Source organism: Saccopteryx leptura, chromosome 4 (genome assembly GCF_036850995.1).
Source record: "Saccopteryx leptura isolate mSacLep1 chromosome 4, mSacLep1_pri_phased_curated, whole genome shotgun sequence".
Taxonomy (NCBI): domain Eukaryota; kingdom Metazoa; phylum Chordata; class Mammalia; order Chiroptera; family Emballonuridae; genus Saccopteryx; species Saccopteryx leptura.
Window position 1 is genome coordinate 49,821,182 of NC_089506.1, and position 23,360 is coordinate 49,844,541.

A 23,360-nucleotide genomic window follows, 5' to 3' on the forward strand; every position below is an offset into this window, starting at 1 on the left:
CTAAAGAGCTGCCTGCCAAGACCATTCTTTATACACACACTGATGAACAATCTGGAGAAGAATGTGTATTAACTGAAAAGGGATGTGATCATATATTGATTATCAGGGTCTCCTAAATTATAGTGTCCTGGGTTATGGGACAAAGAGCATGTCTATGACAAGGTGATGGGAGGTCATTTTTCATGGCTGGAGGATGGTATGGGACTTAGTTTTGTCTTTACTCCCCTTTTTCCTTGCACCAGTTTGCTGGCTTCCTTAGGGCCCTTCTGAATATCCCACCTGCTGCTCTGGCCTCGCCTTTCACCACAGGCCATAGACCAGGGGTGGTTTTCAGACGTGTGGCATCCCAGGCGAGCTAATCATTGGTACTCCCTCAGATAAGTGCTATTCAAATTGTTTATTGTATTAGATGTGAGGCTGAGGGCTGCTTAGGGCAGAGGTGCAGCGGGGACCCAAGTATAGAGCCTTTCCTCTCTGACTCCAAAGAAACCAGGGACCTGCAGTTAACCATCCACTGTTTGTCAAGCATGTCCGTCTGAGAGTCCGCCACTCATTTCAGGCAGCTGTTCATTTATTCTGCGCAGTTACAGAAACTGTCCTTTCAGATGGGAGTTCTCATAAATGTGGTTTTCTGTGTCTCCTTGGATTTCCAGTGATGGTGCGGCCCCCCTAGAGACTGCACCCCAAGCCCTTGGTCGCTGCCACCCCGTGCCTTCTGTGCAGCTCCGCCTCAGCTGTTGTGATCAGGTGCTGCTTCCTGAACTCAGAGGAAGTGTTATCCTGAAGCTATTGAAGCTTCAACTTCAGGATCCCTTCCAAGGCCCTGAGAGCAACTCCAGCAACTTGATACTTTTTAAATACCCCCTCTCCCTCGATTATACAGATTTCAGGCCCCACAAAGTCTGATTCCGTCTGTGATCATGCTCCCTGGTGTCTCCATTTTCTTTGCAAGGCATTCTCCCTCTATTCTGAATCCTGGCTAACTCGTTTACCTCTTAAACTCAGCTCTCTAACCGCCTCCTTTAAGAAGCACCTCATGTTGGGGCTTTTTCTCATCCAGGACATTTATTGAGTGCCTGTCCTGTGCCAGGAAGGCCTGTGGGGCCACATTGACTGTTCCCTGGCTTCAGAAGCTCCTTCCTTCCTATTGCAAGCTCACTGTTCCCCTGCCCAGCAACAGTACTGGTCCTGTGGCTTTTCTAGGTGCTGGAGAAAGTAGTGAAGAAAATAGAGAAATCTTTGCTTTCATAGAGCTTGTAAGTTGGGAGGAAGTTAGGTTCATTCTGATGAGTCACATGCCATTCATGGGTTCCCATTCCTGTTAGTCGTTTTACTCTAATTATTCACACACCTGGCTCTGGTCTGGATTGTGAGCTCTCTAGGGTCGGGACTGTGTCCTTTTAATTTTGGTGTCCCAAAGACCTGGCGTAGTGCGCATGGACAGGCTCAGAAACATTCTGGAGAGAAGGAACACACAACTGCTAATAACATTTGCATGTGAGGAAGGGAGGCAGCTGCTCATTTCCTGTGCCCATCCTAATTATAGGAAAATGAGGATTTTTCCTTCAAGTTTAACAACTTCAAGAAGTTCTTGGTGGGAGTATACGGTGAGAGTGGTGCACTGGAGAGCAGTGCAGGAAGGCTTCTGGGGCCACACTGACTCCTGTCTGGTTCCGAAGCCCCTCCTTAGTGCGTGGGCTGCCAAAGCGAGTGCTCAGACCAGCCCCTTCTTGTTGCAGGCTCGTTGCCCCCTCCCCGGCAACAGTACTGGTCCCGCTGGCAGTGTTGAGAAGTGTACTACTTTGAAAATGGACCAGTTCCAAGAAAAGTTTTTATCTCAGCTGATTAAGTAGCTTTCATGGCCATGCAGATAAATCAAGGAAGCCCTAAATTCTTCATAAGCAGAAATGATGAATTTCTCATTTCTTATAATAGAATGCTGCAAGAGCTGCCATTCCTTAGCTTGCTATTTCAAGAAGTGGCATTTGGGGTTTCAGCTTGTATTACATTTAATTATCAGAGGCACAAAGGCAAGAAATGACTAGAGCTATCCCGGGAAGCTATCCTGACAGAGGGAAGAGCAGTAGGATCAGTCAGCGTTTTTTGCTTAAGTCTTTCCGTGATATTCTAGGCTTCATATGTGTTTGGCCAAAATGAAACTCGTCTGTGGTCTGTCACTTTCCAGTTCTGCTGGTTTCTTGAGGAATCTCATTTTCCTGGCACGGAGAAGATTCCCTGGTTTCTGACTGTCTGTGGATCTGGAATATCAATTTGCAGGGATATTGAGCAGCCAGACCCACAGCAGCAAATGCTGTAGGAAGGACTGAGTTCGAAGATCCTCAAAGGGAGGCTAATGAGGGGGCACGTGGATCGTGCTGTTTGGCACCTGCGAGGCCTGTGTGCTCCGTGGAGATTGGCCATGCTGCCTGCTGCTCTGACCGGTAGTGGGCGCCGGTGGGGCCTTGGAGTCAGGGGCTAACCTGAGCACATGTTGTCCACTGAGGTGCCGCTCCTTCTCCCCGGCATCCTGATCACGTGGCCCTGGCCTGTGGGTCTCCTCCATGGAAGCCAAGGTTTTGATTTTCTGTTAGAAAACCACCTGTGGGCCCTGGGCCTCCCAGACTCGCCACTTGAGTCTGCCTGCATCTTCTGCCACATAGCCCTCAGTGCTCAGTGTCCCTTGGGGTTTACTGCTTGTTCCTCTTTAGAATTTTAGGTCCTGCTGCTCTTACAGAGCTTGCACAATGGGAGTGGGTCTAAAATTCTTCTCTGTAGTCCCGTCCCCCCCTTTCCGAATTCCTGTACTTCTCAACCCTTCCTCCTGGCACAACTTTTTTTTTTTTCAGAGACAGAGAGAGAGTCAGAGAGAGGGATAGCTAGGGACAGATAGGAACAGAGAGAGATGAGAAGCATCAATCATCAGTTTTTCATTGTGGCACTTTAGTTGTTCATTGATTGTTTTCTCATATGTGCCTTGACATGGGCCTTCAGCAAACTGAGTGACCCCTTGTTCAAGCCAGCGACCTTGGGTCCAAGCTGGTGAGCTTTGCTCAAACCAGATGAGCCCGTGCTCAAGCTGGCGACCTCGGGGTCTTGAACCTGGGTCCTCCGCTTCCCAGTACAATGCTCTATCCACTGCGCCACCGCCTGGTCAGGCCTGATACAACTTTATCAATATTCTTCAATTAAGTTTATAATGTAAGCATCTCTTTATCCTTATTTTGGGCTCAGCCCCTGAATTCCAGAGTCATCTCTATTATTGTACCGTTTTCTCTGTCTTTGGCCTTTTGTTTTTTTCTTCTTTGTGCATGCCCCTACCATTGTTGGCTATTTTATTTCATATGTTTCTGAAGGATACAGGAAAAGTTTTGTAAACAGATTATGAAAATTGAATGTATGTGAAGCACTCAAAAAATATCTAAGATCACTGTCATGCAAGAAACACATTTAATATAATAATAATAAGTGACATTTATATGTGTTTACAATTTGCCAAGCATTTTACCTGCTTTAACTCCATGGATCCCAGTAACAACCACACGTAACTGTACAGCTCAGCTTTCTTAACCAACTTACTTTACTGCCTTCAATTTGATCAGTATATGTTGTGTCTGTGGCCCTGTCAGGCCAGATCCAGGTTTTGTGAGCAAAAAACTTAGAAGTTGGGGGCCTTGTTTAAGAACAATGATTTAAAGTTATCAATATAAAATAAGGAGGCATGGAAGTGGATATTTAGAATTTGAAAAGAAATCACAACAAATTACAAATTTAAAAAAGCTGACAGCTGCAACCATAATATCATAAATAGAGGAAAACAATACATTTTAATAAATAACCTCTTGCTACAACTCAGTAGTACTTCCTTCCCTCCATTTTTTGGCTTCATACTATGATCACCTCTTCATATGATCATGAGTTTGCATTATCATTCTGTATCACCGGGAAAGATCGTGTCATCTTTCCTGTAGAGTGATTAGTTGAAATTCATTTTTTATTAATCATAGTTTAGAAAAGTGTCTTCTAGCTTCACAAGGTAACACCACACACATTTTTAGAATTGGAAAAATATCTATTAGGTTTTTTTTATACATGAGCTTTATGATTTTGGGGCATTCTCAATTTGTGCAGTGCCGTACCTCAAATACCCCCAAGCAGTTCTGGCGCTGTGCACCTTGGGAGCTGTCCGTGTTGCAGTATAGCCAACCCCTCATGCTGCACCTGCGCATCATGAGTCACGACATTGGGTGGACTGACACAGTGTGTGACTACAGAGCTTTTTAAGAAGCTAAGATGCTGAACTCTATACAGACATGGGGCCTGGAGAGGGGTCTGTGCAAATGAGGGGCATTAAGTTTTATTAACCTCACAGTCAGCATGTCTCTGGGTTCTGGGCTAGATGTTAAGGGGACCCAGAGATAATGAAGCCTGTCCCTGACCCAAGACACTCTTAGTTGAGGAGATAAGCTGTTCATGGGTTATTTCAGTCCAAGCAGAATGAAGAGCACCCTTGGACTGCTACTAACCAGGGGTACAAGAAGCAGTCAGAGAAGAGAAAGGCTTCCTTTGGGTTAAGGGAGGTCGTGCCCCAGTTATATGGCTAAGTACTGCATGCCTTGGGTATTGAGCAACTCTGCTGTAACTTTTTTGTCATATTTGCCTGTGGGATTTATTTTTCTTTCTTATTCCTTTTTTTTTTAAGAGGGAAGATTCTGCTACTAAAATAAAACATTTGTAGACCGCTGCCTGAGGCTATAGGGTGATGACAGGTACAGAGGTGTGAGGGTGTGACAGGAGTGGGCTCATGTCAGAGCAGTGAACCTCATTGCTGATGGCATGGGCCCCAGGGCTAGAGAGTGTGATGGAGCCGCACATCTGCCTCGCAAAGGAGGGCTGTGTTCTCAAGGAGGTCAAAATTTTGCCCACCTGAAGAATCCTCACTTCTCTCAGCACTCTTTTTTTTTTTTTTTCAGAGACAGAGAGAGGGATAGATAGGGACAGACAGACAGGAACGGAGAGTTGAGAAGCATCAATTATCAGTTTCTCGTTGCAATACCTTAGTTGTTCATTGATTGCTTTCTCATATGTGCATTGACCATGGGCCTTCAGCAGACCGAGTAACCCCTTGCTCAAGCCAGCGACCTTGGGTCCAAGCTGGTGAGCTTTCTGCTCAAACCAGATGAGCCTGCACTCAAGCTGGCGACCTCAGGGTCTCAAACCTGGGGCCCATGCCATCAGCAATGAGGTTCATAAATTTTATAAAGTAAAGTTACTTCCCTACTTTATAAATCACTATTACTGTGGAACTGGTGGATGGTTAGAAAATTTTAGTACTAACAGAGATACAAAAGTGGGTGGTAGGTATAAAAGATTGACTACCCCATCTTAGACTAATGGGGATGCAGGCTTGTAAATATTGTACTTAATGCAATATAGTGAGAGCTGTTGGCAGAAGTTAAACACAGAGCAAAGGGAGGAGGTGGAGCCAATTGCCATCCATGGGCTGTGAGGTCTCCTCACTTCAGCAAGGAAGAGATGCTTCAAGAGTGCTGAGAGAGCCTGACCAGGCGGTGGCGCAGTGGATAGAGTGTCGGATTTATAAAGCAGAGTTACAGCAAGTTAAAGCATATAATAATAATTACTTACCAAGTACTGTATGTCAGATTTTCGCTAAGTTTGGCAGAATAAATCTTTATAAAACAACTTACTGTAGTTAAATCTATCTTTTTATTTATACTGTGGTTGCTCCTTTACCGCCCACCATGAAAGCTGTAATGCCACTAGTGGGCGGTAGGGACCAGGTTGACCAGCACTGGTCTAGGATGTCTTCAGCGCAGTTCCATGGCTGTTCTCCAGGGACTGACAACCCTCCCGCCAAAACTATATAAAATTTTCTAAAGTAATGTGTATATATGTTTTGGGGTGGGAGTAGACCCAGGTTTTCAAAGGATACTGTAACCCCAAGGAGGTTAAGAAAGCTCAGCACTTGGCTTTCTTAACCTCCTTGAAATTTAGTTTCCCCTCTAAATTTACACATTGCAGCACTCGACCTGGAACATCACTATATATATGCAAGAAACACCATTACTGTGGGACCAATGGGTGGTTAGAAAATTTTACTACTAACAGAGATACAAAAGTGGGCGGTAGGTATAAAACGGTTGACTACCCCTGTGCTAAACCATGGGTGGGTGGTTTGCAGTCTAGTAATTAGCCTAATTTCACTTTAGTGTTAAGGTGACATTCCTGTCACCAGTAATACCGCAAGGCAGTCAGTTCCCTACCCTAGTGGGCTGTCTTCCAACTCATATGACCACTTGGAAAAGCTTAATGAAGCTGAAGAACAGAAAACAGTTCTAACCATTGAATCATCAGTTTAAAGAAGAGTAGAAAATAGGTGTTTATACTTTTGAACCACAATTTTGTGGGTAGAGTGTTGTGACTTCCCATGGACCTACCTCAAGTCTCCCAATCCCCTCTCTTCTGTAATTTCTTTTTTTCTTTTTCTCTTCCTCCTATGTTCCCTCCATCTCTGCCTCCCTTATCCCCAGGTGTCTGTCCCTTTTGTCTCTTCCTCCCCCCTCTTTCCTTTTTCTGTCTTCCCTCATCAATGTCCAGTCTCAGCCTTATCTCCTCTGATAACGTCTTCCCTCCTCCTTAGGGCCACGTGTAGAACGGAGGCATCGTGCCAGTTCTTTGTATTTGACACAAGAGCTTTTTGCCTTGTTTTTAACGTAAGTAACAGTTGAGTCACTCACTCAGGGTTGACCCCTTTTGCTTGGAGTCAATGGGTTGTCCTGGAAAGTGCTCCCTGCTACTGTGAAGACCTCTGCTCAATCAGGTCTCTAAGGAGTCATTTCATTAAGTTAGCTAAGGGTTTGTACAAGTTTCAAATCTTCATAATTCTTGAGACTGAAGAAGACAGACTTGTCAGATCTCCCTATTGTTGAAATCAATCCGGTGTTTTTTCCTGGTTATCATGCATCATGCATCTTTAACAGAAATGTTGGCTGATAAACTTTTTCACACATTTACTATGGTTGAGCAGTGGTGATCCCAGACCATTAAAGGGCCAGAAGACTGCGTTCTAATTTGCTACCCTCAGTTTCCAGCCTCAGTAAAACAGAGTGATGTTTTCATGTCTACCTTTGGTGTTCATTGGTGTTAAAAGATAAACAGAGGCATATTAAAAACAGAGCAAAAATGAATTCAAATTCAAAAACTGAAAATGGTTAGGAGCACTCAGCTGAGTAAAGCTGAGGAGAGACTTAAATAGATAAAGGATGGGAACAAAGAAAAAATATTTGACTGACTGTAGCCTACAGCCTAGTTGGCTGTTTGTGATCAGTTGTTCTGAGTGTTTTGATTTTGTAACTATGAGGCATTTACAAGTTTAGATTTTGGTTTGCTTATATAGGTTACCAGGCACTAGAGCCACCTCAGTCTCATAGTCTTCTTGTTTAATTAATTTAACAGTAGATTAAGTGATCATCTGTGTGAAATGCTTTGAAAGTTATACACTAGCACACAAAAGCAAGGTAACCCTAATACTACAACATTATGTTTTGTCTTTAAATACTACCAAGATACCTTCAGGCAAAAACAGTCATTCATCTAATTAACAAAAACATTATCTGGTGTGCTAATTTGGCTGTTGACCTTAATAAACAAATAGGCAGCCAGATGTTTCTTCAGAAAAATGGGTTTACTTGGGAACAACAAAGAATTGCGATTTGATACATGTGGTCTAATGGCAAACCACATACAAGTCCAGACAGACAGAGGAGGAGGGAAATGCTCTTTTATGGACTTGGGAGGGGCTGTTATAAAGGAAGATCCTGTGTCTGCTGAGGCCCACGTCCTGGTTCATAGGCAACCATCTTCTCTTTGTGTCCTCACATAGTAGTAAGGACAAGAGAGCTCTTGGGGGGATCTCTTTTTTTTTTTTTTTTTTTTTGTATTTTTCTGAAGCTGGAAACGGGGAGAGACAGTCAGACAGACTCCCGCATGCGCCCGACCGGGATCCACCCGGCACGCCCACCAGGGGCAACATTCTGCCCACCAGGGGGCAATGCTCTGCCCCTCTGGGGTGTCGCTCTGCCGCGACCAGAGCCACTCTAGTGCCTGGGGCAGAGGCCAAGGAGCCATCCCCAGCGCCCGGGCCATCTTTGCTCCAATGGAGCCTCGGCTGCAGGAGGGGAAGAGAGAGACAGAGAGGAAGGAGGGTGTGGGGGTGGAGAAGCAAATGGGCGCTTCTCCTATGTGCCCTGGCCGGGAATCGAACCTGGGTCCCCCGCACGCCAGGCCGACGCTCTACCGCTGAGCCAACCGGCCAGGGCCGGGATCTCTCTTAAAAGGGCACTAATCCCACTCACGAGTGCTTCACCCAAATGACTTAATCGGCTCCCAGAGACTCCACCTTCTAATATCATCATTTGAGGATTAGATTTCTGCATAATTTGGGGGAAACACAAACATTCAGAATGGCAGAGGCTTTATGGACCAGACATAGCCGTGGTCACATCCCTTCCACTCACATGCCATTGACCAGAAAACAGTCCATGGTCACACCCAACTATGGGAGGCTGGGAAGTGTACTTCAGCTGTATTTGGAAGGAAAAGAGACAGATTTGGGGAACATGCAACAGCCTCAGGTCAGTCACAACACCCAATTTAGATGCTAATTAGATCCAATAAAGATCAAATATCTTTAATGTATATCTTATATTGTCATTTGAATATATGTTGCTCACTGGCTTAAAACCCAAGGTCGCTTGAGGGAGGGCTTGAGCAAGGGGTCACTGGCTCGACTGGAGCCTCAACCCCCCCCCCCCCCCCCATGAAGGCACTTAGTGAACAACTAAAGTGAGACAACTACGAGTTGATGCTTCTCATCTCTCTCTTTCTCTCTGTCTCTCTCACAAAAAAATGTAGCATTTGTTTAAATGATACTTTTTATTAATGTTTTTGTTACTAATATTTTCAAAGACTAATCTTTGTGAGTGTGAGTGTGTGTGTGTGTGTGTGTGTGTGTGTGAGTGTGCGTACCTATTTCAGCACTTGGCATACTGAGCTACAGTTAGTTGAATATGTATCTTTATCCCTGACATAACCCAGTTAGTACCTTGCAAGTGGGAAGTGATCAGTAAGCACTGTAGCAGTGACTGAAAAGAAAAAAAGATGTTTTCTGAGAAGAATAACCTTGGAAATAATTTTAAAAGGCATATTATCCAGATAATCCAATTTAAAAATGGGGTGAGGACCTGAACAGATACTTCTCCCATGAAGACATACAAACAGCAAATACATATATAAAAGATGCTCATCTTTGCTAATTATTATTGGAATGCAAATCAAAACCACAATGAGATACCACCTCACACCTGTTAGATTGGCTGTTATCAACAAGACAGGTAATAAGTGTTGGATAAGCTGTGTGGAAAAAGGAACCCTCATTCACTGCCGGTGGGAATACACATTAATACAAACATTATGGAAGAAAGTATGGTGGTTCCTCAAAAAGCTAAGAATAGAACTACCATATGACCCAGCAGTCCCTTTACTGGGCATCTAACCCAAAAACTCGAAAACATTGATATGTAAAGACACATGTACCCCCATGTTCATCACGGCACTGTTCACAGTGGCCAAGACATGGAAACAACCAAAAAGTCCCTCTATAGAGGATTGGATAAAGAAGATGTGGTATATATACACTATGGAATACTACTCAGCCATAAGAAATGATGACATAGTGACATTTATGACAACATGGATGGACCTTGAGAACATTATACTGAGTGAAATAAGTAAATCAGAAAAAGCTAAGAACTGTATGATTTCACACATCCGTGGGATATGAAAATGAGACTCATGGAGTAAAGAGGGACAAACATATAGGGACAGAAATTGATTTGACTTTGGGTGATGGGCACTTAACACAATCAACAGTCCAAATACTATAGAAATGTTTACCTGAAACCTATGCCCTCTTACTGATCACTTTAACTCCATTAAATTTAATTTCTAAATAAAAAGAGGGAATGCATATTACCATTTTCTTTCCCCACTTGCTGGTTGCTTCTTGCCTGTCTTCGGAGCATGGTAGGGATGGCCATCTCTACCTGCTGAGGGTCACACACAAGCCCTGGTGTAAGTAGTACCCCCCCCCCACTTGCCTGGTTTTTCTATTTTAGGTATTACATATCTAAGTTGTAAATATTTCAGGATAGATAGGGATATTTTGAGACTCAGAGATGGATTCCATAGAGTCTTATATGAAGTAGTGAGCTCTGTGAATGCTTTAAGCCCTGAGCCAAGAAAGGGTGGTCATGGCTGGAGCCACTGTGGGCACACAGCCTTCACTGCCAGACCGTCGCTGGAGGCCTAAGTGGGCAGCTCTGGCAGAGCCTAAGGCTTGGAAGAGGACTGACCTAGCCAGGGGGTGACCCAAGACATGACTGGAAGTTTCACCAGAATCCATAGCCTCCTTTGTGCTTAAATAACTAAGCCAGCATGACTATATATAGACAGAGTGCGATGAAATGTCTTCTGTTCCTTTGAAAACAACTTTTGTCTCTTGTTTCTGATTCTTCCTGGTAGCAAAACTAACACGCTCTACTTATAGAACAGTTGGGAAATACAAAACACATATAAAGTAGAATTTATAAAGTTCTTTAATCTTAAGAAACTGCTTGTATCTATAAGAATATTTCAAGTGCTTCTCTTTCCCCTTCCAGGCAAAGCCAAAGCTGATTGAGCCACTTGACTATGAAAATGTCATTGTGCAGAGGAAGACCCAGATCCTGAATGACTGTTTAAGGGAGATGCTCCTCTTCCCCTATGATGACTTTCAGGTCGGTAACTTTAAAGTTTCTGTGAATAGAACTATGTGGTTAATCTTTACAATTATTTTCGATCTCTTGATTTATTGTGTGTATAATGTACGATTTTTAAAGATGAAAAGGTGATGTCATTTAAGAGGGAAACGTCATTATATTCTTCAGGCATTCTTTCATGAGTTGATTTTTTAAACTGGTATAGTTTTTGCATATCTATGCAGACAGCAGTATATATGAATGTATGTATACATGTATGCAAACATGCATATCTATAACACAAACACACACATATATGTAAAACTTTTTTTTTCAAGTGTGTGTTTATGTGTTTTATCTTGAATACAAAGTGCTGTTGTCTGGGCTGAATTAATGGACAACTGCCTTCTATGTCTTTTGAGACTTGTTTGAAGAGAAATTTAGGGTTTTTTCCCTGAATGCCTTAGACTTTTAAGGTTGGTACTTGCTGGGAGCAGTAGAGGATTTTGTGGTGCATCCTGTTAGGATGCCTTGTGAGAGGCTTTGCACTGAGTGTGAGCTCGCAGAGAAGGGTCTGGAGGTAACCAGGTGTTTCCTGACGCCTCCTTCTCTGGTGCAGTGCCAGAGGCTGTTCTTTTGGAGCTCAGCTACCAGCAGAGGACTCAGCACAGCTGTTGCTATGAGCTGCAGTAGATTGTTGCTGGAAGCCTTTAGGATTATGGCATGTGGCTGAGTGACTCACAGGAAGTTTGAGGCTAGTGAGGAGTGAGACACATTCTTCCTCCAGCAGGAACCCCTTACGGTGGTGTTAGATACCTGCTAACTTAGAGTTACCTCAGTCTGTTGGAGGTTCCGGTTACTTCCCTCGTTCTGCTGGAATCTCATCTTGGCGCTTCCTTCTTCTCTACCTTGATGCTTCTCTATCTGATGATGTTGCTGTCTAAGCCCTGCCTTTTATGAGTAGAGCTTAGGTTTTTTTTTTTTAATTTCATCGATTCTTTGTTGTTTAATTGAAAAAGCACTACATACTTGTAAACAAACCAACAGGCACTATTGAAATACTTGACATTAAAAGCCTTCCCACAACCTTCTTCTAATGTCTCCCCCAATACATAACCTACTATGTATAGTTCTGTTCATACTACACTGTCTTTAGAAATTTCCATGTTAATTACATTTAAATTATATTCTTTTTTTTATTGATTTTAATATATTGTGTTTACATAGATTCAACTGTCCCACTGAATACATCGCCCCACCCCCGTGTTCCCCTCAACATCCCCCTTAACCCCCTCCTCGCTACGCCCTGCCCCCTTCCCGCCAGGATTTGCTTTTCTGCTCTCTATAACGCTGTTATGTATATATAATTTCACCAATCTCTTTCAGTTTTTTGATCCCATCTTCTCATTCCCTTTCCGTCTGGTCCCTTTGACCCGCCTCTGCCTCTATTCCGTTCCTTAGTTCACAGTGTTCATTGGATTCCTCGAATGAGTGAGGTCATTTGATATTTTTCTTTCTCTGCCTGGCTTCTTTCACTTAACATAACAGTTTCCAGGTCCATCCATGTTGTCGCAAAAGGTAAGATTTCCTTCTTTTTCGTGGCCCCATAGTATTCCATTATGTATGTGTACCACATTTTTTTTTTAAAAGACAATTAATTTTAACAGGGTGACATTGGTCAATTAGAGTACATAGATTCAGAGAAAACATCATCATCCAAAGTCAAACTGTCTTCTGTCACCTTCTATCTGGTTTTCTTTGTGCCCCTCCCCACCCCCCACACCATCCCTCTCCTCCCTTCCCCTCCCATTGGTAACCACCACACTCTTGTGCATGTCCCTGAGCCTCATTTCTGTGTCCCACCTATGTATGGAATCATATAGTTCTTAGTTTTTTCTGATTTACTTATTTCACTCAGTATAATGTTATCAAGGTCCATCCATGTTGTCGTAAATGATCCGATGTCATCATTTCTTATGGCTGAGTAGTATTCCATAGTATATATGTACCACATCTTCTTTATCCGTTCATCTATTAAAGGGCTTTTTGGTTGTTTCCATATCTTGGCCACTGTGAACAGTGCTGCAGTGAGCATGGGGCTGCATGTGTCTTTATGTACCAATGATTTTGAGTTTAAGGGGTATATACCCAGTACAGGGATTGATAGATCATGTGGTAGTTCTAGTCTTAATTTTTTGAGGAACCAACATACTTTCCTCCATAATGGTTGTACTACTTTACATTCCCACCAACAGTGGATGAGGGTTCCTTTTTCTCCACAGCCTCTCCAACACTTGCTATTACCTGTCTTGTTGATAATAGCTAATCTAACAGGTTTGAGGTGGTATCTCATTGTAGTTTTGATTTGCATTTCTCTAATAGCTAGTGAAGATGAGCACCTTTTCATGTATCTGTTGGCCATTTGTATTTCTTCCTGGGAGAAGTGTCTGTTCATGTCCTCTTCCTATTTTTTTTTTTTTTTTTTTTGGATTGTTTGCTTGTTTGTTGTTGAGTTTGTGAGTTCTTTTTATATTTTGGATATTAGGTTTTTATCTGTGCTGTTGTTTGAAAATATCATCTCCCATTTAGTTGGCTGTTTATTTTGTTGTCAGTTTCTCCTGCTGTGCAGAAGCTTCTTAGTCTGATGTGGTCCCATTCATTTATCTTTGCCTTCACTTCCCTTGCCTTTGGAGTCAAATTCATAAATTGCTCTTTATGGCCAAGGTCCATGAGTTTAGTACCTATGTTTTCTTCTATGTAATTTATTCTTTCAGGTCTTATATTTAGGTCTTTTATCCATTTTGAATTAATTTTAGTACAAGGGGACAAACTGTAGTCAAGTTTCATTGGTTTGCATGTGGCTTTCCAGTTTTCCCAGCACCATTTATTGAAGAGGCTTTCTTTTCTCCATTGTGTGTTGTTGGCCCCTTTATCAAAGATTATTTGACCATATATATGTGGTTTTATTTCTGGGCTCTCTATTCTGTTCAATTCTACCACAGCTTTTTAATCCACTCGTCCACTGATGGACATTTGGGCTGTTTCCAGATCTTGGCTATTGTGAACAATGCTGCTATAAACATGGGGCTGCATTTCTTCTTTAGAATCAGTGATTTGCTGTTCTTAGGATATTCCTAAAAGTGGGATGGCTGGGTCAGAAGGCAGTTTGATTTTTAATTTTTTGAGGAATCTCCATACTGTTTTCCACAGTGGCTGCACCAGTCTGCATTCCCACCAGCAGTGCAGGAGGGTTCCCTTTTCTCCACATCTTCGCCAGCACTTATTCTGTGTTGTTTTGTTAATGAGCGCCATTCTGACTGGTGTGAGGTGATAACTCATTGTGGTTTTAATTTGCATTTCTCTAATGATTAGTGAAGTTGAACATTTTTTATATGCCTATTGGCCATCTGTATGTCCTCTTTGGAGAAGTGTCTATTCATTTCTTTTGCCAATTTTCTGATTGGATTGTTTATCTTCCTTGTGTTGAGTTTTACTAGTTCTTTATAAATTTTGGTTATTAACCCCTTATCAGACGTATTGTCAAATATTTTCTGCCATTGTGTGGTTTGTCTTTTTATTTTGTTCATATTGTCTTTAGCTGTGCAGAATCTTTTTAGTTTGATAAAGTCCCATTTGTTTATCCTGTCTTTTGTTTCATTTGCCCATGGATATTTATATATATCAGTAAATATATTGTTGTGAGAAATGTCAGAGAGCTTACTGGTATACTCTAAGATGCTTATGGTTTCATGACTTACATTTAAGTCTTTTATCCATTTTGAGTTTATTTTTATGAATGGTGTAAGTTGGTGGTCTAGTTTCATTTTTTTGCAGGTAGCTGTCCAATTTTCCCAACACCATTTGTTAGAGAGACTGTCTTGACTCCATTGTATCTTATCTCCTTTGTCAAATATCAGTTGTCCATAAAGTTGTGGGTTTATTTCTGGGTTCTCTGTTCTGTTCTAATGATCTGTATGCCTGTTCTTATGCCAGTACCAAGCTGTTTTGAGTACAATGGCCTTATAATATAACTTGATATCCGGAAGTGTGATACCTCCCGCTTTATTCTTCCTTTTCAAGATTGCTGAGGCTATTTGTGTTCTTTTTTGGTTCCATATAAATTTTTGAAATATTTGTTCTATATCTTTAAAGTATGTCATTGGTATTTTAATAGGAATTGCATTGAATTTATAAATTGCTTTGGGTAATATAGACATTTTAATGATGTTTATTCTTCTTATCCATGAACACGGTATATGCTTTCACTTGTTTGTGTCTTTCTTGATTTCTTTTATCAATGTTTTATAATTTTTGAGTACAAGTCTTTAACTTCCTTGGTTAAATTTACTTCTAGGTACTTTATTTTTGTTGCAGTAGTGAAGGGGATTGTTTTTTTAATTTCTCCTTCAGACAGTTCATTGTTGATGTATAAAAATGCATCTGATTTCTGAATATTAATTTTATATCCCGCCACCTTGCTGAATTCATTTAATAGGTCCAGTAGTTTTTTGACTGAGACTTTAGGGTTTTCTATGTACAGTATCATATCATCAGCAAATAATGATAGTTTTACTTTTTCTTTTCCGTTTTGGATGCCTTTTATTTCTTCTTGTCTGATTGCTGTGGTTAGGACTTCTAGAACTATGTTGAATAGAGTGGTGAAAGGGGGCACCCCTGCCTTGTTCCTGATCTTAAGGGGATTGCTTTTAATTTTTGCCCATTGAGTCTGATGTGGATATGTCATAGATGGCCTTTATCATGTTGAGGTATGTTCCCTGTATTCCCACTTTGCTGAGAGTTTTGATCATGAATGGGTACTGGATTTTATCAAATGCTTTTTCTGCATCTTATTGAAATTATCATGTGTTTTTTCTCCTTTCATTTGTTTATGTGATGAATCACGTTGATTGATTTGCGAATATTGTACCAGCCTTGCCTCCCCAGAATAAATCTCACTTGATCATGATGTATGATTTTTTTTCATGTATTGCTGGATCTGGTTTGCTAATAATATTTTGTTGAGAATTTTAGCATCTAAATTCTTAAGGGATATTGGCCTATAGTTTTCTTTCTTAGTATTGTCTTTGCCTGGTTTTGTAATCAGAATTATGCTCGCCTCATAAAAGAAGTTTGGAAGTCTTCCCTCCTTTTGAATTTTTTGAAATAGCTTAAGAAGGATAGGAGTTAGTTCTTCTTTAAATATTTGGTAGAATTCACCTGTGAAGCCATCTGGCCCAGGGCTTTTGTTTGTTGGGAGTTTTTTGATAACTGTTTCGATCTCATTTGTTGTAATCGGTCTGTTTAGGTTTTCTGATTCTTCCAGATTGATTTTTGAAAGATTATATGTTTCAAGGAATTTGTCCATTTCATCTAGGTTGTCTAATTTTTTGGCATATAGTTCTTCATAGTATTTTCTTAAAATCCTTTGTATTTCTGCTGTGTCAGTTGTTACTTCTCTACTCTCATTTCTAATTTTATTTATTTGAGTCCTCTCTCTTTTGCTCTTGGTGAGTCTGGTTAAAGGTTCATCAATCTTTCTTACCTTTTCAAAGAACCATTTCTTGGTTTCATCGATCCTCTGTATTGTTTTTTTAGCCTCTATGTCATTTATTTCTGCTCTGATCTTTATTATTTCTTTCCTTCTACTTCCTCTGGGCTTTACTTGCTGTTCTTTTTCAAGTTCTTTTAGTGTGTCCTTTAAGTCTGCTGTTTCTTTGTTAATTTTCTTTCTTGAGGATCTATCCAGTTATATAAGTGGGGTATTGAAATCCCCTACTATTGTAGTATTGCTGTTGATCTCGCCCTTTATGTCCATCAAAATCTGCTTTATATATTTAGGTGCTCCTATACTAGGTGCATTGACATTTATAATGGTTATATCTTCCTGTTGGATTGCTCCCTTTATCATTATGTAGTGATCTTCTTTATGCCTTTGTTTTAAAGTGTATTTTGTCAGATATAAGTATTTCTACCCCAGCTTTTTTTTTCATTTCCATTTGCATGAAATATTTTTTTTCCATCCCTTTACTTTTTAATCTATGTGTATCTTTTGTTTTGAGGTGGCTCTTTTGTAGACAGCATATGTACGGGTCCTATTTTCTTATTCATGCAGCTACCGTATGTCTTTTGATTGGAGCATTTAAGCCATTTACATTTAAGGTTATTATTGATATGTAGTTGTTTATTGCCATTTTATTCTTTAAATCTACATTCCTCTTTTAGTAGATTTTCCTCCCTTTGTTCTATTTACAGCAGGCGCCTTATCATTTCTTGTAGCATGTGTTTAGTTGTAATGAATTCCTTGAGGGGTTTTTTTTCTGGGAAGCTTTTTATTTCTCCTTCAATTTTAAATGATAGCCTTGCTGGATAAAGAAGACTTGGTTGTAGGCTCTTGTTCTGCATTACTTTGAATATTTCTTGCCATTCCCTTCTGGCCTCAAGTGTTTTTGTTGAAAAGTCGGATGTCATCCTTATGGGGGCTGCTGTGTAGGTGATTGACTGCTTTTCTCATGCAGCTTTTCATATTCTATCTCTTAGCTTTGGTATTTTAATTATTATGTGTCTTGGTGTAGGTCTCTTTGGGTTCCATTTTTATGAGATTCTCTGTGCTTCTTGAGCTTGTGTAACTTTTTCCTGCATTAATTTCTGGAAGTTTTCAGCTATGATTTCTTCAATCAGGTTCTCTATCTTTTCTCTTTTCCTTCAGGAACCCCTATACACAGATGTTGTTTCTCTTCATATTGTCACAGAGCTCTCTTAGATTTTTCTCAGACTTTTTGATCCTCTTTTTTTTTGCTGTTCAGCTTCCATGCTTTCATTTATCTTGTCCTCTAAATCTCTGATTTGTTCTTCTGCTTTATCCAGGCTGCTTTTAATTCATTCTAGTGTAGCCTTCATTTCTGATATTGTGTTTGTCATTTCTAGTGTAGTCTTCATTTCTGATATTGTTGTTTGTCATTTCTCCTGATTTTTTTTTTTTTATTATTTCAGTGTCCTTTTTGATGCTTGCTATCTCTTTGTTTAGGTGCTCATTTTTTCCTTCTATTGTTGCTCTAAGATCCTTGAGAATCCTAACAATCATTATTCTAAACTCTGCATCTGGTATCTTGGTTAGTTCCATCTCATTCTGTTCTTTTTCTGGGGATTTCTCTTGTCGATTCATTTGAATTGCATTTCTCTGTCTTCCCATTTTGTCTCTGTATAGACGGATCCTTTGGATGTGTTGTTTGTGTAGCTAGCTGAGTATAGGGTTGGTGTTGTCTGCCTCAAGCTTTCAGTTGTGTTGTTTCTAGATCTTCATGGGTTGTCTGTTTGTATTCCGCTGTGGGCTACTTGTCTGCTGCTACTGCTCTTTTTGCTGTTTGTGACAACATTTTCTATGCCTTAGCTGGTTCAGGTGTGAGGAGCCTTTCCTTAAGGTACCACTCTAACTATGGTAGTTAGAGCATCCTGAGCTGATGCTCTCCATACCTGGCCTCTGGATGTACCAGCCCTGGACCTCCCTGGCCAGAACCTAGTGCAGATCAGTGAGTGTCACTGCTTTTGCTTGGCCCTTAGCAACGATCTTGGAGCTACAGGTGATCCAGAATTTGTGGCTCCCTCTGCTCGGCCCAGATGCCATTGTAAATATCAGTTGCACTCCTATGCAGGCTTTTATTTACTCTTGGCCAGTGTGTGTGGCCCCCTACTGCCTCCACCTCCTTGGGCACTCAGGCACTGATAGGGACTCGTGGGCCGCAGCTCAGGATGCTCCATGGGCGCAGGGGACTCCTTGCCTGGCTGGGCTCTGCACACTGCGGTGGCTCGGGCTGCCTCTCCAGGGTCCGCCTCTCTGATCTCCGCCCCTCGTTGTCGCCGCAGGGCCTCCTGGCTCTGCTCCCCATGGGCGCACAGGACCCCTTGCTGTGCTCTGCCCCCCGCAGGTGCATGGGACGCCTTGCCTCGCTGGGGTCTGCCTCGTACCTACGCACGGGACGCCTCTCCCTACAGGATTCCACCACCCTACGGGCGTGCGGAAGGCCTCTCCAGGCTCTGCCCCCCACCGCACTGCACAGGCTGCTTCACTGGGCTCTGCCCCTGGCCGCCGCTAGGGCCCAGCACCACGGCTGCCTCTGCAGCCAGGCCCTTTCGCCCTTTGGTGGGTTATCAGCAGGGGGGGGAGCATGTAGCCCAAACCTCAGCACTCAAAACCTGTGTTCTTGATGTGCCCTCTGCTTCTAAGTGTCTCTCTGCACTGACTGGAGCAGGAGAGCTTCTGGTGGGTAGAGTAATTGCTTCTCTTTGCTGGCTTGGTTCTCCCAGGAAAAATGTCCACTTTAGGTTTGGGGAGTGACCCAGTACAGGGGTCAGGGTGGCTGTCCCCCACAGTCTCTCCCTGTGCCTCCGAGACTACACTTTCCTCTTGCAACTCCAGTCCTCTCGGTGCTCCCCGCTCCTGGAGCCCCAGGTAAGTGGCTGTGAACGAGATTTTCTGCATGGTCCCTTTACTACTGAGCCTGTGTCTGAGAGTTCTGTCTCCTTCTTGCAAACAGTAACCCAGCTCTTCTTTCAGCTGAATACTGTCTGTATGCCTCCTCCAGTCTCTGGGGCTCCAGGATGGGGTTCCAGTCCTGTAGCTGAGGACCCACAACTCTCCAGGCAACCTACCCCATGATGAGAGACCCTCTGGGCCACCTCTAGCTTTGGGAGCGGGGCAGCCCTTTCTTCATCTCTGCCTTTCCTACCAACTCAGTGTGGTTCCTTCGGTGATGCCTGGTTTTAGATGTCTCTTAGTTTAGTCCAAAGTTGGTTTTTCAAGATGATTGTTCCTAAGCTAAGTTGTAATCACTTTGGTTCTGGGTGGTGGGAGTTGTAACATCCGCCTACTCTGTCACCATTTTCCCTCTCTTAAATTATATTCTTTAATGCTTTCTTTCCCCACCAAATTTGAGACTTTAGTTTACAACAAGGCTGAGGATTTTCATAGATATTCTAACTTGTTAGTGGCACATATGGAGAAAATCATTGTTCTTTAGTTCTTTCCTGAAAAGTAAGGATTGCCATGGAAGTGAAATTGACCATCAGTGCGAGGCTGCTGCCCAAGTGTGTTCCACTGATGAATGGTTTCAAATCATGCCTAAAAATACAATGCTTTGGAAACTTGACTGCATGAATAGACTACCCAGATAAAAGACAAATAAATGGAAACCTCAGAATGATGCCTCTTGCTTGAGATTTTGGCAACAAATTATCATGAGAATTTAATCAGATGATTACAAATTGCAATCCATGTTGACATATTTTTCCTGTGGTGTGGTACCAGGAAGTTAAAGGTTATCTCAAGTTTCTCTGAGCATGAAGTATGTACTCTTCTTGGTATTCATTAGAGTACCTAAGTTATTTCAAGTTTTGCAACCTAAATTGTAAAGTTGTATCTATAGTCCTGAGATATAAAGTTGCTTAGGAAACAAACAAATCTAAGGAAAAAGATATGGTTAATTTAGTTTCATCTTTTATCCTAGATGTTTAAACAGTTGTTGAATGAAATGATTGAAACTTTGAGAAAAACTTCTTATTCTTTTCTGCTATAATTACTTCTCTGGGGATACCGGTCACAGATTTTCTAGGAAAGGCAAAGAATTCACATTTTGCTGGCCAAAATTGAATGAATAAGTGTTATTTTTTGTGTTTGGAAAGTTTCCAAAGATTAAGGAGCTTGAATTTCACGTTTGAACCCCATCACAGTAAATGTGATGGTCCCCATTGAAGTTTAGACGCTGCTACTTGTTTTTCTGGAGACTCCCATTTTTAATCAAGTAAGGCCATTTACAAAGCATTTTCTTGCCAGTTTATCTTGGTAATTTTAATAACTGACTAGCTAGCTGAATAAGGAAAATGTCGTAGCAGTGTCACAGATTCCTTCTGTCTGTCCATGCTTTTTTAGGTATTACAGGAACAGAATTTCTGTTGTGCTATTAGAGGCAGAAGGAACACATTAGGGGAAAGTATTTTATTACTCACAGAACAACACAGCAAGTTGGCTGCCTGATGGGTTATAGTAAGGAAAATGCATGGTGGGGGTTGATTTGCAGTACTCCACTTACTAGTTAAACAATATTAGTTAACTATTAAAATAACAGAAACAATATTAGTTAACTATTAAAATAACAGAGCTTTATGTTAAGTTCTGTCAGATACATTCAGAATGGTAATTTACTAAAATCTGAATGTGGATAGTGATGATACAGATGTACAGTTCCTGAGTAGGACATGTGTTGATATTGGTCAGCTCCTAAGGACATCTCAGTCTTATCTGAAAATGAGTCTTATGGAGAGATTTGTTTTGGGGATGTAATTTCCTAAGGGGGGGGGGGTATAAAACCCAACAGACATGAAGTAATTGTGGATTTTAAAAAACAAAAGGACAATTCTCAGCCATCAGAATATTTATGAAGTAACATTTATCCATGGCCAGAGACGGCATGCCGTGGCTAATATAACCCTTACTAGCCTACTACACTTCTTTTTTTCAGGATCGGACCCTTGGGGTCTGTTTTGTTCTCCCTGTGCCGTGGCTTCATGGTTGTCTTACCAACAAGATCTCTTCTTTTTTACCCTTCTGGAGCTATCTCACCCTCTGAGGACATTTCAGATCCCACCATGATCTTTTCTCCCCATTCTCTTATTTCTGCTGATGCTTCGTCTCTTACACAGTGTACATTAACCTGAGTACACAGGGCTTTTCACTAATAGCTTCTTACGCCTTTTGTGTTCAAGTGTCTACACCACGCTGTGGCCCTGAGGAAGGCGTAGGTGGGGTGTCTGTGCCTCTCAGGCCTCCCACCTGCCCGCCCACCTCCACATCCACATCTACACACTGGGTAGTAGAGTTGGATACTTTTAGCTTCATTTAAAATTAGTGAAATTAGGGTTCGGATCCCATCTTCGTTGCCAAGTAAAATAAAATAAAATTAGTAAAATTATTGTGAATATTAGGTGGTTTTCTTTGATTCAGGAAGCAAATATGAATGCCATTGAGCACATGTGGAAATGAAAGTGACTAGATTCATAAAACTTTTTGCCTGATCAGAGATTTGGTTTGGCAGAAATTAGATAATTTCTGAAATAAGAGAATGGAGGTGAAACCATATTAAAAGGCATACACTTTCTGGTGGCTAATGAACCTTTATTCTGAGAACTTTTCCATACCTACATTGTAGGTGAATTTTACTGGGCAATTAGAGATGATAACCTTTACATTTTCGATCAAGAAATATAAGTTGATTTGTTGCTCAAGAGATGACAAGTTTGTGCTATACAGCTTTAAAATAGAAGGACATTCTGATACATGTTAAAGCATGGATAAGCTTTGAGGACATTATGCTAAGTGAAATAAGACATCAAAATAAGACAAATGTTTTGTGATTCCACTTATATGAGGTTCCCAGAACAGTCAATTCATAGATAGAAAGTAGAATGGTGATCACCAGGGCTGGGGAAAGAGGGAGTAGGGAATTATTGTTTAATGGGTACAGAGTTTGAATTTTGCAAGAGGAAAAGAGTTCTTTGGATAGATGGTGGTGACGGTTGCACAACAATAATAATGCCACTAAGCTGTATTACCTAAAAAATGGTTAAGCTGGTAAATTTTATATGGTTATTTTAGCATTTTTTAAAGAGCATGTTACATCATTTCTGTGCTACATGAGTGTGAAATTGTTGTCATCCTTAAAGCCGTGTGTGAAGTAAGGGTGAGTAGTGATTTCTCAGGTGTTCTTTCTCCTCCTATTTCATGGTGTATTATCAATGTCAGATCTCTTAGGAAAATAATTTCAAAGGAAAGATGGGAGTACAAAGCAAGGATTATTAATAATTGGCAATCCTAGAAATTTTTACTTTTGAAAATGTTTAGATACAGGAGAATCCTAGTGTTCTCAGCATTGTATAGAAAAATGTGCTTAATCCATTTTCCTTTAAATAACATCCTGATTTTTATTTTTCCTCTGTTTCTTTTCCTCTTCTACTTACATAAGACTGATAATGATCTACAAACCACTGACCTGAAAAGGAAGCCAGGCCCTGCTATTTACAAAGGGTCTGGAAGTCTCTGATCTCATTTCCCATCTGCTTTTCTGAGAATGATTTTTTTTTTCTACAGGGTCCTCACTTTTCATTATTTGCTGCCAAAAAAATAATCTCAGTACTTGTTTTGGGCTCTTTATTCAAAAGTGTTCTTTTGATAAATTCCTCGAAATTTTTATCAGTCAGTTCAGTGGGCAACAATGTAAGTATCTAGGATTGTACCTTTGTGGAAAATCTGGATAAATCATATTTCTGAATTGACATTGGCCAGGACTTCAAGAGATGAGTATTTTAATTCTAGTTCAAGTACAATGCCTTTTACAGAAAACAGTGACAGGTTGTTCTTTTATGATTAAATATGCCTTAAAATGGAAAGCTTATTTTTTCACATAAGACTCATCAGTTGGCTTGACTATATTTATTTATCTTACAGTTTATGATTATACTGCTTGTGCAAGGGGTTTGTGAGATGCTTAGCAGTATAAA

General features: G+C 41.2%; 1 protein-coding gene across 30 annotated transcripts in view; it reads left to right on the plus strand.

Annotated features, from left to right (window-relative positions):
- Positions 1–23,360, plus strand: part of DOCK9 (dedicator of cytokinesis 9) — a 342,320-nt gene that overhangs the window by 145,559 nt on the left and 173,401 nt on the right. For all 30 annotated transcript variants that reach the window (XM_066380623.1, XM_066380629.1, XM_066380647.1 and 27 more), the window contains exon 2: positions 10,737–10,853. In XM_066380623.1, the coding sequence (XP_066236720.1) occupies positions 10,737–10,853 (117 nt within the window). The remainder of the gene's footprint in view (positions 1–10,736; positions 10,854–23,360) is intronic.